This window comes from Manacus candei, unplaced genomic scaffold, assembly GCF_025592945.1.
Source record: "Manacus candei isolate 608988 ecotype Guabito, Panama unplaced genomic scaffold, ASM2559294v1 h1tg000065l, whole genome shotgun sequence".
Classification (NCBI taxonomy): Eukaryota; Metazoa; Chordata; class Aves; order Passeriformes; family Pipridae; genus Manacus; species Manacus candei.
The window spans coordinates 12,545,305-12,561,919 of NW_026138113.1; the positions used below are offsets into that span (position 1 = coordinate 12,545,305).

The 16,615-nt window shown below is 43.8% G+C and overlaps 1 protein-coding gene across 1 annotated transcript; it reads right to left on the minus strand.

Moving 5' to 3' along the window:
- Positions 1 to 52: 52 nt before the first annotated feature.
- Positions 53 to 11,112, minus strand: CA7 (carbonic anhydrase 7). Its single transcript, XM_051805801.1, has 7 exons — positions 10,999 to 11,112; positions 8,762 to 8,959; positions 5,882 to 6,000; positions 3,476 to 3,571; positions 3,175 to 3,237; positions 2,041 to 2,196; positions 53 to 1,790 (listed from the first exon to the last, which is right to left on the minus strand). The coding sequence occupies exons 1-7, from the start codon at positions 11,036 to 11,038 to the stop codon at positions 1,668 to 1,670; spliced, it is 795 nt and encodes a 264-aa protein (XP_051661761.1). The 5' UTR covers positions 11,039 to 11,112; the 3' UTR covers positions 53 to 1,667.
- Positions 11,113 to 16,615: the final 5,503 nt, after the last annotated feature.

The window sequence follows — 16,615 nt, forward strand, 5'->3', positions numbered from 1 at the left end:
GTAAGTGGGGAAAAGTGAGTCTACTGAAAATAAAGGATTAAGATATTCACACTTGGTTTTAAAGTCTCATTTATTTCATTTGTTAAAGAAATAAGATACATTAAATAGATTTTCTGCAACACCAGTTTGCATTACTAGCAAAGTTACATTCATAACAGCTAAAACCATTGCAGCTTGTAAGGATTTCCTGTTGCTTTGAGCATCTGGTGTGTAAGAATCTCACATCCCAACCAATGCTGAATTAGCCCTCACAACATCCCTGTGAGGTAGGTCAGTGTCACCCTCTTTTTATGTAAGAGGAAACTGAGGAACACAAAGTTTCAGGTCAGTGTAGCAGGAAAACCAGAGCTGAAGGCTAGAATTCTGGTCTTCCATTCCTTGTTGGACTCTGTTCCACATCCAGTGGCTTTCTCCCTCTCTGAGACAGGGGAACAGCCCACAGTAGCTGCTGTTCTCCCTCTTCCCCAGCTTTCCTTTACATTGTACATCTTTGATTTCTCCACCTAAGCTGGAGGAAAGTGCTAAAATCACTTTCTCTCTGATCTGTACACACAAAACAGGCCATTTGAAGCTCAGAATTAAAGTAGCTGACAACAGACTGTGGGTAATCACAGGTCACATCACAGTATTTAGTACCAGAGCCTGAACTTTTCACTAAGCTTCACGAGCAGTAATACCAACACATGGCTTTTCTAAAGCAACTTGCTTTCAAAGAGGTAAAAGGACTCAGGAGGGTGTGCAGGGAGATCCCTGCCAGCCAGAGGGAAGGGATTTGTGCAGCAATGCACACTCAGTGCAGCCCAGATCTACCCCCAGGGTCCCTAAAGTAACCAAAACACCCCTTATCTGTAGGACAGACAACAAAGGAGGTCATATTGCAGAGCATAGCACTGAACTGAGGTAGACTTTGAGCAGTTTAGGACCACAAAGCACACATCTGGATTGCTCAAGATGTACTCTTCACCCAGACTGACCAGGGCAGCACGGTCCTGTATGACCTGTGGGCTAAACAACACTGCAATAAATGGTCTGCTTTTAAGCACAGCATTTACATTGGTACTTTGAATTATAAAATAGGATCTTGGAGCAGTAAATTTAAAATATATATCTAGTTTTCATACCAGTGCCTACCCGAGGCGAGTAAAGAACTTTTCTCTAGTGCTACTTGTGCACTCTGTCAACAGACAGCAAGAATACAGTGCAAGCAATGTTTAAATCAGAGCTCAGCAAATGCTTAAAACAGATTGGTAAGGAAAATTTAAGTCCAATTTACCCAAAATTCTTCATTACTGTTTCCTCATGTATTGAATGAGACCATTATTGTGGCCATCATTACTAGTAGATCACTACATAACTTCCCATTTTATATCAAGTTAGATTTTAATTGCATTTTAATTTTTTTTTTTAGAGTTTCAGGTCTTAGACAACAGTCTAGTTTACTCAGCTATCCCTTATATTAAATAGTGCTTGTTACAAAGATCCCATTTCTCAGAAGAATGAGCACTTCAAATAAAACAGAAAACCAGCAGATTGTCCCCCTCCAAGCAGAGTGTTCATGGAAATGCTTATCTTGTGTGTTCCATGAGTGGTCTGAGGACCAGAGTTTCTGTTTGTGGTATCTCAGATGTGGAAGCTCTTGGATATCCCAGGGCCATTGTGAGTTTTCCTCAGGCCTTGAAGGAAGCTCGAACAACTCTCCCCTTCAGAGGCTGAGGGGGACGAAAGTTATTTGCCATTTGGACCCTCTGGTCCTCCTCGCTGGTGAAGAGGAGCATCCGGAACTTCTCCAGCTGGAAGGTCAAATAATTGACTGCTTAAGGGGGCAATCAATGGTAATGGGTTTTAAAAGAGACCAAGGGAAAGTATTCGTTGTATTTTAATCAGTTAAAAGAGAATATTAACAGAAAATAAGAGAAGCCTGATTATTGAACAGGCTGAATATTCAGTGTTTTAGCTCAGTCTCATTTCAAATCAAAACAGTCACTGCCTGCTCCTCCAGCACTGAATCCTACAAGAACAGAGACAATATCAGCAGTTTACCTGTTTCTCAGAAATTCTGATGGGTTCTTTCAGCACTATCCACGTTACACTCTCATTAAGGGGTGGGGTTGTCAGAGAGCCAAGGTATGTCCAATAATCAAGACTCAAGGGCAGGAGACATTTAGGGTTGAAGCTTCCAAACTGAGCTTTTGTTCCCTAGAAAAAAAAAAAAAAAAGATTGACTTGAAATTTATCTTTGTACTTTTAAGTGCAGGTTACATAACTTTTTTTGAAAGAGAAAAATAATGCTGAAGTAATATTAAAAATGAGGTGAAAGGTCTGTAAAGGTTTGGCTGCTTTATAACAACTGTTAGACAGAAGCAGCATGGCAAGTGTGATGCCTGCTGCTGGATTACTGGACTTTGAGGCCTTGCCCCAGTGTGCCTACAGAAACTCAGCCCTTGTCACAATAGGACTAAAAATAACAGAGGAGCTGTGTTCTGTGTATAGTGCTCAGTGTGAGCTATAGATAAGATCGTGGCAGAATTCCTTGTCTCATCACCTGCTATTTTCTATTCTTCACATCTATTTTAGTAGAAAACTTAAATCCTGTAGTCATTGTCTGCTATGGTAAATATTGGCTTCAAAAAAAATCAAAGCTTCAAGTCTAAAATTAGAGGAAGGTGGATCAACCAAAGACACCCAGAAATAGAAGGAATTGCTGCCTAGAGTAGTGATTACCACAGTCTAGAGAAAAGCTTTTCAGCCTGTAAGAATATCCAAAAAATATTCAGTTACTCACAAAACACTTTAGGAACAGATTAACTCAGGACCTCAGTAAGATTGTCCCTGACAGAGCTCTGCAGCAAAGACAAACAGCCAACTTCCACTTGGTCAGCACCAGGCTCAACGGAAATGGATTATTTTGCTGAGGGTAAAAGCTGAGCCTGAAGGGTTGTGGAGCTTTTGATTTTAGATTTTCGGGGAAAGGCAGAACCTCTGATGAGCAGTGGGGTCAGCACAGCCTTGTGAGGCAACTGAGATTAGGCAAAAGAAATGAACTTTGGAGGGGAAGAGGAGACAACTACAGTGAGGGTCTAGTGATGGGAGGATATGATTTTTGTCTCAAATAGGTACATGTGCTTGATTTCTAAAGGATATCCCAGAAATAAATTTAAAGAGCTGAAAACTTACTTTAAATTTTACCATGTACAAAGCATCAGTGAGTCTGTTCATACCAGCATGTTCTTTCCCAATCTAAAATAACAGAATAGACAGGTTAAATAAGAAGGACTTCAACTATGCTTTGAATAGATGTTTTCTTGTCTGAATCTCCACATTCCAACTGAAGTTCAACAGCAATTTGCAATGAGTTACTGCTTCCAATAAGTCATCTGTTTTCCTTAAGCACCTCTTAAATATGTGGTGTGGTCCTCAAACACTTGACAGCATAATGCTTTTCATCATGTAAATATGCTATTTTTGCCATTCTTACCTCCAAGAAAACACCAACTACTGCCAGGCCATCTGGAGCTGCTGCTGCTTCTCCAAATGTTGCATATTTTCTGCCATTCCAATGAACTAAGTGGAGCTTTAAGGAAAAATAACAAATAAAAATGAGTCGTGATAGAAGCTGTGAACATGGTTTCTCTCATGTTAGCGGCACCAACAGCCATTCACAACAGAACAGTTTTGTGTAAAAGGCATTGTTGGAAACATGAACAAGTTCAATCTTTTGGACTGCTCCCTAAGTGTGGACAGGCACTACACAAATTTTCTAGATATCAGCCCATAGTGGGGTGGCACGGCCAGGTTTTGGTAGTGGGGGAGCTGCAGGGGTGGCTTGGGTGAGGAATTGCCAGAAGCTCCCCGAGCTCATGACCCCATGGGAGGGACCCACACTGGAGCAGTTCTGGCTCAGTTTAATGAGACTGAAGCATTTTGCTAATGAGGATGAGTTATGAGAAAGACCAAGCTCCTCCCTCCAAGCACTTGTAACTCCAAAATTAAGAGGCTCCAATTGAGGAAGTGTTGAGAAAGGAAAGACAACAGCCCTTTATTAGAGGACATATATGTATTGGCAGAACAACAAAATAACACAAAAACAGCTAAACAATAATCCTGTACCCAAAGTTCCCCCCAAAAAACCAGCTTGGTACGTTCTGGCCTTGGGCGCGATTCCAACCGCGGCCAGCAGGGGGCGCTGCTGGGTCACTGCAGTGTTGGCCAGCAGGGGGCGCTGTTGGGTCACTGCAGTGTTGGCCAGCAGGGGGCGCTGTTGGGTCACTGCAGTGCTCGGTGTTGGCCAGCAGGGGGCGCTGTTGGGTCACTGCAGTGTTGGCCAGCAGGGGGCACTGTTGGGTCACTGCAGTGCTCGGTGTTGGCCAGCAGGGGGCGCTGTTCAGCCCCGCTGTGAGGGAGGAGCCGAAATGGAGATTTCCCCCCACTGAAAGGGGAAGGGGGAAAGGGGGGAAGGGGGAAAGGGGGGAAGGGGGAAAGGGGGGAAGGGGGGAAGGGGGGAAGGGGGGAAGGGGGGAAGGGGGGAAGGGGGGAAGGGGGGAAGGGGGGAAGGGGGGAAGGGGGGAAGGGGGGAAGGGGGGAAGGGGTTCTTCCTATGGACTCATGCTGTCTGCGGCTGGCTCTGGCTGGGATTCTCCCCCCCACCCCTTCATCCATGGGCACAAGCCGCTGCCAAACACGGAGGAGGGAAGGGGGGACCTCCTCCCCCAAAGGTTCTCCGCAGGTCGGCCAAGCCTCGCCAATGAAATCCCAGCCGGTCCGGGCTGGGGGCAGAACGGGGTGCAGGAGAAGGGAGATGAACCCGGGCCAGAAGCTGCCAGATACCTGGCCAAAACCAAAATGACCCACGGAACCCCTCTACACAACACACCCTCCCTGAGTCAGGGCAAAAGTGAACTGAGGATGCCCGTTTTCCGAGGAGAGGGAAAAAAACTTACCTTCCCTCCCCCCCCCAGTCTTCTGAGGGCCATCAGCCTGGAATGGAAGGCTGCTGGCCACTTCTTTTGTGTGTGTCAATCATCCCAGCCGAAAAACCACCCTCCCGTGGAAGGGGATCCATGACCCATGGAAGGGACCCAGGCTGGAGCAGTTCCTGAAGGACTGCAGCCCATGGGAAGGACTCACATTGGAGAATTTTGTGGAGGACTGTCTCCCATGGGAGGGACCCCACACAGGAGCAGGGGAAGAGTGTGAAGCAGAGTCAAGATGAGATGAACTGACCACAGCCCCCATTCCACATCCCCCTGCACTGCTCAGGGGAGGAGGTAGAGAAAGCTGGGAGTAAAGCAGAGCCCAGGAAGAAGGGTGAGGAGATGGTTTTAAGATTTAGTTTTATTTCTCATTATCCTACTCTGATTTCCCCCAGCTAAGCCTGTTTTGCTGTGTCAGTACCTGGTGACTGATCTCTCCCTGTCCTTATCCTTATCCTGACCCACAAATGTTTCACTGCATTTTCTCTCCCCATCCAGCTGAGGAGGGCAGGGATGGAGCAGCTTTGACATCCAGCCTGGGTCAACTACCACATATCTTTAATTTGAAACAAACCAGGCATTAACCTGTGACCTGACTTCCCTGGCACAGGCCTTCATCCTACAAAGCACTGTGCTCCAGTACTCACTGGTAGACTCCAGCATGCCACATTCCCATGGTTTTTGGTTGGATTGTGCTGGGAGAGCCTCATGCCTTGTCCTGGCTTTGCAGAATTTTCTCAAGAGCCCCCATATGAAGCCATTTCTAATCTATGGATAACACCAGCTCAGAGTCTGGGCTGCCCTAACCACAGGGAGTAAGCAATGAGAATCCTAATCCTGTCCCCACTGCACACACAGTCACTTGTCAACAGCATTTGCATGAAATAACCCCAGTACAAACCCATGGTTACCTCACAGGGAAAAGGTTTGCCATCAATTGTGTGCTCTGAGCCCTGGCTGTGTGTTCTCCCCCAGTGAAAGTGGAACTGCTTCAGCCGAAATGGGTTCTGGAAGGGCCCACCACTGATTGCTAGGCAGGAAAAAACAAGAAAAAGAAAGAAAAAAGCTTTTTAGCTCCCTGCTAGTCAAAACTAACCACTGTTGGCACAATAGTGGAAAAAGGCCAGCAGCCTCTGCCAGCATGAAAAAGATATATCATCCACACACTTAGGAGGGGTGGATTTATTAATGGAAAGCACCTAAATTCATGTAGAAATATAAGTCAAAAACCACTGAATGGCTACCTATCCAGAATTTTGTGGCCTTCTTGGAAGAGTATATTTGACATAGGAAGGTGTGGTAACCATTGTCATGGTTTTTATTGTGTTTAACAGGAAAGGCATAGCCAGTGGAACAGGTTGAGAGCAGCCCTGGGAGAAGGACCTGGGGGGCTGGTGGGGGAGAGGCTGGACATGAACCAGCCCAGAACCCCCCGTGCCCTGGGCTGATCCCCCAGCGTGGGCAGCAGGGCAGGGGGTGATTCTGCCCCTCTGCCCCTCAGGTGAGACCCCCCTGCAGAGCTGCTCCAGCCCTGGGGAACAGCACAGCAGGACATGGAGCTGCTGGAGAGAGTCCAGAGGAGGCACCAAGATGAGCAGAGGGATGGAGCAGCTCTGCTGGGAGGGAAGGCTGGGAGAGTTGGGATTGTTCAGCCTGGAGAAGAGAAGGCCCCAAGGAAACCTTATACCCTGAACATCAGGCAGGCAGTTCAGCTAAGTATTTCCTTTTAACAGTGTCTTTACTTCCAGTGGAGGTGATCTATATTCCCTTTCCTTTAAATACCTGATCCCATAAAAGAGGTAATGTAATAGCTCGTACTTCACACGACACCACTCAATCTCCAGTCACCTTATAAAGGTAAGGAAATGCTACAGAGAAACTTAAGTGTTATTTCTAAATGATGTATGAACAGGCCAATGTTTAAGGTGCCACCTATAGAAGATACTTGATCAACAGCATCAGTAATCCCTCCTGTAACTTTATATGGCACCAAATCTAATACATTTTGCCCAACAGACAGGAAAACCCAACCAAAAAGTCTTACATTAAGAAAATTAAAATTATGTTTAGTATCTGTAAAGCATCCTCAGTGTAGCATTTTATTTAAAAATTTAAAGCAGGGGCCTGCCCAGTGCTGCCACATGTGCATGGTTCCAGCTGGCCTTTGTGCAGGAAACTGGCCTCGCCAAAGCAAAGGTTTTAGTACTAATGAAGAATATAAATATCTCCCAGTATGTTTTTCTCAACTTAGCAAAGGAATGCATCACCTGTCCCAAATATTTTAAGAAATTAACTATGACGGGTTACTCTCGAAATTCTGTTGTGCCAATTATTCAGAGCTGAGTCACTGGATCTATTTCAATACAACTAAAACCTGTTTGAAACATATTTTCCACTCCTAGCAATCATCTTCCTTGGAAAAGTATTACTAAAACCAGTACTTTGTGTGGAAGGGGCAGAGGTTCTGCATGTTCTCTGAGTCTGTATCTCTGTATGCAGAGTAATAGATGATGTTCAATCTCTAAAGCTGAATAAAGTTCGCTGTTACAGAGATAGAGTTCAGCTGAAAATTGCATGAAAGTAGTCAGCAAGCTGAGATAATCCTTCCAAAGATATTTTAAAAACTCCCTTTGTAGGGTGAGAGACTGAATGGATCTGTGCAGTACAAGTGGAAAATGCACATCCAATCTTTTCCAATTCAATTAAGATGCTTAAAAACCTGACTCTTCCATGGGGCAGTTTCTTAAATTCATTCCAGAAGAGAAATTTTAGAACAAAATGGCTTGAATTTCAACCCCTAGCCCTTATTTCAAAGGGTTACCAGCATGGACAAGCCACTTCACAGAAAGAGTAAATTGCTTTGAATACCTAGATATCCAATTTAGGCTGCATCAAACAGCACACACGGAAGGACGATGAAGTTAAATGGGAAGAGTGAATGTAAAAAACCAACTCTGAACAGCTTTTAAATGTATCATCTATCAGCTACTTTATCATCTCCATTTGAATGCTCTTCCCCTACCTACAGATGTAAAAGCAAGGTCTTCCATGAAAGTAGAATTAACAGGGGAAATAATCAAACACTTAAAGCTTTTACATTCCCTGCCAAGAGCTGAGGCAAGGATAATGTCCAGCTGCAGACAGTCCAACATCCACAAGCTGCTACAAACTCAGAATTAGCTGAAGGTTTTATAAATTCTGCAGAAACTGAGCTGCTCTGAGGCAGGGAGGAAAGAAAACAGTGCAAGGTGACAGTGACTGTCCAGACCCAACTTGGTGCAGTGGCTGTGATTATGATGACTATGCTCGTATGACCCATTTCTGCTAATCCTCTTCCCTGTGGATGGAAACTGGGCAGTGAGCCAGAGCTGGCATGTGAGTTAGTGTCTTTGGATGATCATGGAACAGAGCAGCAAGGGGCTTACACACCTACTCTGCACGCTGGAGGTGGTCTAGGAGGGATGGTGGAGAGATACAAAGATTCCCTGTCCTGCAAACTCCACATCTCATTTAAAAGAAGAGCACTGCAAACAAATTTCTGGTTTTCCTGATGCAAAGAGGTTTTCCTAATGCAGAAACACTATTCTGCTCTGCAATACTGCACAGCTAGAGATGCTCAAAGTGAAGGCAACAAACATGAGGTTTGAGAAGACAGAATATGAAGGGCTCTGGTCTTCTGCCTTGCTCTAAACTGAAATTATACTTCACAGAAGTTACACTGCACAGGATGTACATAATTGTTTCCCCAAGTCACAAATGGTGTTCTAAGTCAGTTGGCTGTGTTATCTCACCTGCCTTGTCATCAGTATCTTCAAACTCCACCATAACTGAATGGCCAGTGTTGGAGATGCTGAGGGATGTGCACGACTCATAGGAGATGATCAGTGGCTTCAGATTTGGGTCATAAACTGCTCTTGCAGAAACAATATCAATGGGGGACTGGCGGCTCCCCTGGGCAATAGGGTAGGATTTGTGCCACTCTGAAGGTCCTTCAAAAGGAAATAAAGGAAAGCATCATTATTTCCTTCCTACTAAACACAAAATCATTATGGGTTTTCATGAGGCTTGAAATAAAGCTTGCTCAGCAAGGGTGACTCGAATGTTTGGTATCTGAGAAATCCATTTCAATTCTAAGCTGGCATGTTTTTATTAGCACAAACAGGCTGCAACAAGATGGGGATTCAAACATCTCCCACAAAGCACCCTGAGGAAATCATGGCACATCAACAGACTGCTGTACCTTCAGCTACTTGTGCCACTCATTTTCTGCAGACTTTGCAGTTACATTGCTGAGGTGTCTGAAGGGCTTCCAAGGTGGGTGCAGGTGTAAACACTCTTGCACACACACACACACACACACACACACACACACACACACACACACTCCCTCAAGGAGACAGCCTTTAATTCTTCCTGGGGAAAAGAGTGTAAAAACTCCAGCAATTCAAATGAGATGCAGATGACTCAACCTCTTAAGCTACTGAGTGTGCAGTTATTTTTAAAATCCTTTTATGACTGCAGTAAATCTTTGAGGCAGCTCTATTCTTCACTCATGCCCATTATGGTATCTCCCTACCCTGAGTGAAGGGTGCACCATGTTAATTAACATTTTTGGACGTCCTGACCTCAACAGAGTGGGGAGAAAGACCAATTTAATAACACAACTCTGCTGCCAGAGCTGGAGCATTCTTATGCCCTTTGAGATAACAAAAGCTTATCCATATCAAAGGATTACTTTTTCTTATGCCTTTTTTTTTTACTTTGGTATGGTAATACAAGCAGCAAGTAAATTCTTCTACTGCTTCTGCTCATAAAGTATTAACAGTAACAATTTTGCTTCCAGATTCTCAAGAAGCACGTTTTTAATTGTAGCATTCTCACATACTTTCACAAGGGGAAGCTTTTTTAATCAAGCACAGGTATTCAGCCTCCTTGAGTTTACATAACAAAACAGTTATTATCTATTATACTCTTATTTGGCTTTGACATTTTCTGCAAAGCTAAGCTTAGAAAATAACATCTTTTCTCAGCCCGCCTGTAAAGCAGGTTTAGGAATTAAATGCTGTTAGACAAGGTAAGGCAATATCATTTGGCTCTCAAGCTTCCTAAAAGCATATATAGCTTTATTACTACTCCTACCTGCTCAAACATAGCATCTACCAGCACTAACCAGCTTCACTTAGTATTCAACCTTGCTTTTGGACTCACAGAAACTAAAGGAGTTGCTGTTAGGAGACTGGCCCCTGAAGGTTATGCAGAAGACTCTCGTTGGACACTCAGCAGCTAAAATAATTGCTGCCAAAAGAGAGAGAGGCTCCTGAAAGTCATGCAAAAGACTGTTTTATTGGACAGCACCAGCCACTCATCCAACCCTCCTCTGTGAAGGAGCAGGCACTGCAAAACACTACTGTGGGAATCTTTCAGTAGCTTCACATTTCCCTCTGACACATCCTTGGGGGTGGGAAGCAAGGGAGGACAGCTAAATTAAAAACTGTCAAATCAGAAAGCATAAGTTGTTCTGTAAGAGATCTCTGATACTGATCTGTACAATTTAGTGATGTTCTAGACATATTTAACATATAACTTAGTTTATTCACTTCTATGGAAGCCTAGAGATCACGTTTCAACAGCTGCACAGAATCAGGAGATCCATTACTGCTCTGCTAAATCTTCGTTCCTTACAAGAATTGCTTGTGGAGAGACAGACACAGTTAATCTTTTTCATAACAGCTTTTTGGAAAGGGACCCATCTCTGCAGCCTGAAAAAAAACCCCACTCAGTCCTGCTTCCCTCAGTTCAGGAATGCTGATTGCAACAGTGAAAGGCAGCAGGTATAAGCCTGTGCATCTTTTGGTGCCACTTTCTGGGTGCTATTGATTATCAATAAAGTAATTAATTACCTGCTGTATATACTTGATGCTTGCAGACCTCGAAATGCAGGCAGCTCTGCAGGGCTCAGGCAACAGCTCTAGAAAGAAAAGGAGTGGGGGGAGACAGAGAGATGCAGCACGGAAATGCCATAACCTACCGTCATCCTGCCCATATCCCCAACTGTGCTGGCCAGTCATTTTGGGGAGCTGCACCCTGCCGTGCTCCAGCTCCTCGAGCAGGGCACTGCTGCTCACCTGCCTTTATAATGGCTCACCGTGGGATAGGGTCAGCCCCTTAAAGATACAGAGCAGCCAAAGCAATTCCTGCAGGACAGGGAGAGCCTTTCTCCTCCTGTTCCTGCTCCTGACCTCCTCCTGCTCCTGTCCTGCTCCCTCTATTTGCTAAGGCAGCACAGAAGGAAAATATAAAACTGAAGTCTCAGGACTTAGAGAGGAAACTGTCCAGGTGACATGCTGTCCTGGGACACATGCAGATCACATTTAGGAAAAAGCAGCAGTGTTTTCCCACTCTACTCCAAAGCCATAACGTGCTCTGAGCACCAGGCACAGTAACACGTGCAGGTGGCAGTGGGACCTGCCCTGCTCACGTCTGTGCTCTGCCTCTCTTTTCTGAAACACTCCCTCCAGCTGCAAAAAAGGAACGGTGTTTTCGCCTGATTTGTAATTAAAACTTAAGAATCAGTGATTAGATGGGATGGAGAATATTCTCACCTCAGGAAAAATTCCTTGTGCTACTTTTAAACAGGGTAAAAATCACATAAACTAAGGATGAATTGGCAATCTGATTTTATTTTTCTTTGTAACTTTGAAGAAACTTTTTAAATAGACAAAAAGGAAAGTGTGGTTATATTAGGGAACAGAACACAGCAGACTCCAGAGAAAGGAGTTGATCTGTGAAGCCTCAGTTATCTGGAACGATCCAGTACCTGTACCCTGCTAAACCCATGAAGAAGCTACAGTGAGACACCCAATCTGTAGCTGTAAAATGACTTAAGACATCTCTGTGGCAAGGGAAGTGGCTCCTTGGTAGCAATTTTGTTGGATCCAAGCAAATTCTCCCTGTCAAGGCTACATTTTATAAACATATTGATTTTCACAAAGACAACAGCACACAAAAATAGGGATTCTTCTATTATGCAATCAAGAATATGGAAGGAAAAAATCAATAAGAGTATTTTATACAACTGTTACATTGTGGTACTGCCTTGTAAGAATTAATTTCATTCTTCAGGAGGTTTCCATAAGAGTCAGCTATAAAACCTTGGAGAGCAGCTGATGCAAGCTAAATCACTCAGCGAGGGATGTAAACTGCTCTAAAGGTCTCCACAGGAGAGTTCTGTGATGACTTACTCAGCTCAACCTCTCAATTTATTTCTGTTAAACTGTGTGAGGTACTCGGGTCCCACACACTCCCCTGGCATGGGCAGCACAGCTACAGCTGTGGTCAAACTGTGTGTGCACACAGGTCTTGTGGGGACCAAACACTGGGGCCAGCACGGCCCACCAGCCTGGCAGGGAGGGGATTGTCCCACTCTGCTCTGCCCTGGGGCACCTCACCTCAACATTGGGGCAGTTTGGGGGGACACAATGGAGGGAAGGGATTGAGCCATTGGAGAGTGTCCAAAGGAGGGACACGGAGATGGGGAAGGGCCTTGACTGGAAGCCGTGTGAGGACACTGAGGGCACTTGGTGTGTTCAGCTGGAGCAGAGGAGACTGAGGGGAGACCTCAGTGCAGTTCCAATTGCTGGGCAGGGGCAGAGGAGGGGCAGGGACTGAGCTCTGCTCTGGGGGGACCAGGGACAGCAGCCAGGGAATGGCTGGAGCTGTGTCAGGGCAGGCTCAGGTTGGATCTCAGCCAAAGGTTCTTCCCCCAGAGGCTGGTTGGGCACTGCCCAGGCTCCCCAGGGCAGTGGGCACAGCCCCAAGGCTGCCAGAGCTGCAGGAGGGTTTGGATGATCCTCTGGGGCACAGGGGGTGACTCCTGGGGATGGGCCTGTGCAGGGCCAGGGGTTGGACTCGATGCTCCTTGTGGGTCCCTTCCAGCCCAGCATATTCTGTGAAAATACTCTGCTCTTAGTAGGGCAAATGAGCTGCAGGGAGCTGTGCTCCTTTGGTTCTCACTCCTGTGTGGCCCTGTGATGTGTTTGTAGCCAGGACAGCCAATTGGAGACAGTCAGTCAGATGAAAACAGTCAGATAAGCTGCTCTAGACCATGGGGAAAAGTACGAAAAGTACCAGTGAAAAGAAATGGAAGAGAAAATTTGTATGTTAAAAGAGCAGGCAATAAGCTGGGGAAATCCATACGTAAGATAGAGAATGCTCTGCAACTGTTTTCAAGAGAAACTTGAAAACTGGGGCCAGGTCAGTCATTGCAGTGCCCAGTGTCTACCTGCACCTGACACCATTCACCACTTCAGCTTTCATCTTCTCACATTCAAACCCACACAGATGTCTGCATATTTGGACTATAAAAACATGGGACATGAGGAGCTCTGAGACAAGTGAAAACATCCTGAAGACATGGCAGGAAACAGCTCCACAAAATGGAGTTGTAAATGGTTGGATTTAGAAAAAGGAAGAAGGGGGAATGACAATACTTGAGAGGAAAGAAAAGACAGCCTAAATAAAATTTTATCTATAAATGATAGCCAGTGTGTATGTGACAGTTTAATGTGCTCCCAATCCAATCAGCCTTCTTTCTTTTTTAGGAAAATACTAAGATTTCCTTAAAGATAAGAAAACACTGCTGCTTATGCAAATATCACATTATTCTGTAATCCTGATACCTCTGGACAGTGGCTGACTCTAAGAATGGATTTTCACTGATTCTGTCCTCAAATCATAATTTATCGTTTCAAAGCTGCAGTCAAGAAATTCTGTTCTCAGTTTTACTGGATTGAATCAAGGATAATTATATCATACTCATGAACTTATGGAAGTCAGAACCAACAAGTGATGGGTGCTTAAAGGGTGGATTTCTTCAGCTCTGAGCTAAATGTGAAATTCTTGTGATTTCCACAAATTTCTCATGGGCTTTTGACTCCCTCTCAGATGTGTCTGCTAAGCAGTGAATGACAGGAAGACATAATTCCATTCACTACAGTGAAATGTTTCAAGCTACCTAAAAGAATAAATCTATCTTCCCCAGTCCTCATACTTATGGTTTTATTCCCCTTTGACAACAGTGATGAGTGAACAGAGCAGCAGCCTAGGACAAATACAGGGGTTCTTCTGAACCTCTCACCAGTTGTGAAACAGAACTAACAACAAATTTGTTTCCCCATCTCTATATGTGGAATAATTTCCTTTATGATTTAATTTGAGCTCCATTTATTAAAATTGCTATATAAGAACTAACCATCATGGTTAGAAAAGTAAGATTGGAATGCTGAATTGAAACTGGACATGTTAAACTTTGCAGGTTTGAGGAAAATGGATTTTTGAATCTTTAAGGCAAGTTGTCTCTATTATAGTACAGGTCTGGAGTCATTGGGAAGTTTTTCCACAAGGAGATATCACTTGAGCATAATGCTTTTGCTATATATTAGTGCATCACTGTGGAGGGGCAGAGCTGCATTTTAGGAGATGTAGAATGAAATGAGAGTTATTTGGTTCCAAGGTGAATGGCTCAATGGCACTGTAAATGTATTTGTTTAAGTAATTTGACAATTACATTTGCTCATCATTAATAATGGTGACATGCATTTGAACAAGGTGTCGTGCCTTCTTTAATGCATACAAGTGTGTCTGATGTGTCAGTGCCTATTAACAAAAATAGGGCAGAATTACAATCAGTTTGGGTACAGGCTGCACACTCTAGAGCCTCTGATGAACAGGAGGTAGGAGCAGATTAAATGTTAAAACATTCATCACTCCAGAGCTTGCCTACACCTCAGGTTCTTGAAAGAGTATCTTGTTTACCCAGGCAGCTCATCTCTCTTCTTACATTGCATTTCGGATGCTGGCAGTTCCCAAATGGGAGATACACTAAGCTGACATCTGTTCTTCATGTGTGTGTTAAAATACTTTATAATGAATCCAGGAACTGCACAAAAATGTTTCACGTGGTAAATATAAGCAGAACAGTGTACTGCCAACACTGAACACTAAAAGAAGAATGATTCCAGATTTTTTCTATTTTTTAGTATTTTATTTAAAAAGAGACTGCCTGTAGTTGTTGATTGACCAGAGAAATTTCAAATTTTATATTCTCAAGATTTGCTTTGCACACAAAAGTGTGATGGCTGTATATTGATATTCTCATGCCTCAGTGTGACTGCAGGAGCTGAAAGTGGTAATCCTTCTCCCACAGCTACAGAGCGAGAGTCGTGAGATTTCCTAGGGAAACAAATGCAGCTGGGAATCTCTTCCTGGCATAAGGGGGGGGAAAAAGGGTATCTAAGTAAAGAAAGGGATTAAGAAGAAAAAGACTAAAAGGACATACGTAAGGTTAACAACCATGCAAGAGAAAAAGCTTGAGTCAAATATAGGCCAAGATGGCCAAGTGAATAGAAGGAATTTATTTGGAACATTCTCGGGAAAGTGGGGCAGAAAAAGAGGAAGGTGGTACCTGGTTCCCTAGAAGTTTCCCAGCCTTCACACCCCATTTTTTTAATTACTTGTCTTTGACTTTTAAAACTATACACACTTGGCTGCCTTATGCCAGAAACAGGAACTACATTTTGGAACTCAGCCTGAAACGTTAATTCTTGTAATTTATGGTTTGTCCAGGTGAAACAGTGTAACAGAGAGCAAGAACAGAACGAGACTGCTTTTGACTTTAGTAAACAGGATGTCCCTGTAATACTGCAACAACCATTGAAATGTCAGCAGAAGGAAGGATTTACTGTGGCACAGCAAACACAAAGCCTGAGAAAAATGAACTTTGGTGGAGATGCTGACGAAAACAAAAGAGGAAGCACTGTATTGTAGTACATCACCTGCACGATATAAACCACTCGGTGATAACTGCCCTGCTGTATACATCTTTGCAGCAGATATAGAGCAAATTACTTTACTGAAGAGAGGCAGATTAAAAGGATAACACCCTTGTACAGGCTAACAAATCAGCTGGAACAATGCACAGATTTTAGGACCTCTCTTTCGTTGTTGAAATTTAGTGCCAGAAATCTTTGTTGAAATTTTTAAAGATGTGAGAGTTTTCTCTTTTTTTGTACCCTGTCATTCTACAACTAATACTGATCCTATATGGAAAGATCTTCATAACAGAAGTACATAGACACAAGAGATTTCAGATGTTCTTTTCTCAATACTAAGAAGGAATAACTGCAATAATGTGCAATATCTCTGGAAAATATACCTAACTGGATTTTCCTGAACACTGTCTGCTTTTTGGGCTTCTCTCTCAGTTTGCTCGAAAACGCCTCAAGACTCCATTCCAGAAAGTGGGTTGAGAGATGCAGAGAAATGCCTGTTTGAAACATAAACTGTGGTCATGGCAGTGTTGGCCAGAAAAACTGGATTTGTTACCCAGTGTGCAACAAGCCAATAATTACACACTCAAGAGAGACACTGATTATTTATTTCAGAGTTGCTCCAGCCTGGATTCCACAAATCAAGCACAGTAACTCTCAAAACTTTCTGCTATTTATACATTTTAGCAAACAAAGGCAATAATGTCCATTGGCTACATGTTACACAGTTCTCTTATTAATTAGTATTCTATCTCCTATTGGTTAATGATTCTCTCGCTTCTCATGCTAATTAGTCCCATGCTCTCAGTCTTCCTCTTC

What these genes read in the sequence shown, in the direction of transcription:
- CA7 (XM_051805801.1), bottom strand. Translation starts at nt 11,038, where the DNA reads ATGACTGGCCAGCACAGTTGGGGATATGGGCAGGATGACG. An exon ending in GGGATATGGGCAGGATGACG is followed by an intron (nt 8,960 to 10,998) that starts GTAGGTTATGGC and finishes TTCCTTTTGAAG; the next exon opens with GACCTTCAGAGTGGCACAAA. An exon ending in GCAAACCTTTTCCCTGTGAG is followed by an intron (nt 3,572 to 5,881) that starts GTAACCATGGGT and finishes TTTTCCTTAAAG; the next exon opens with CTCCACTTAGTTCATTGGAA.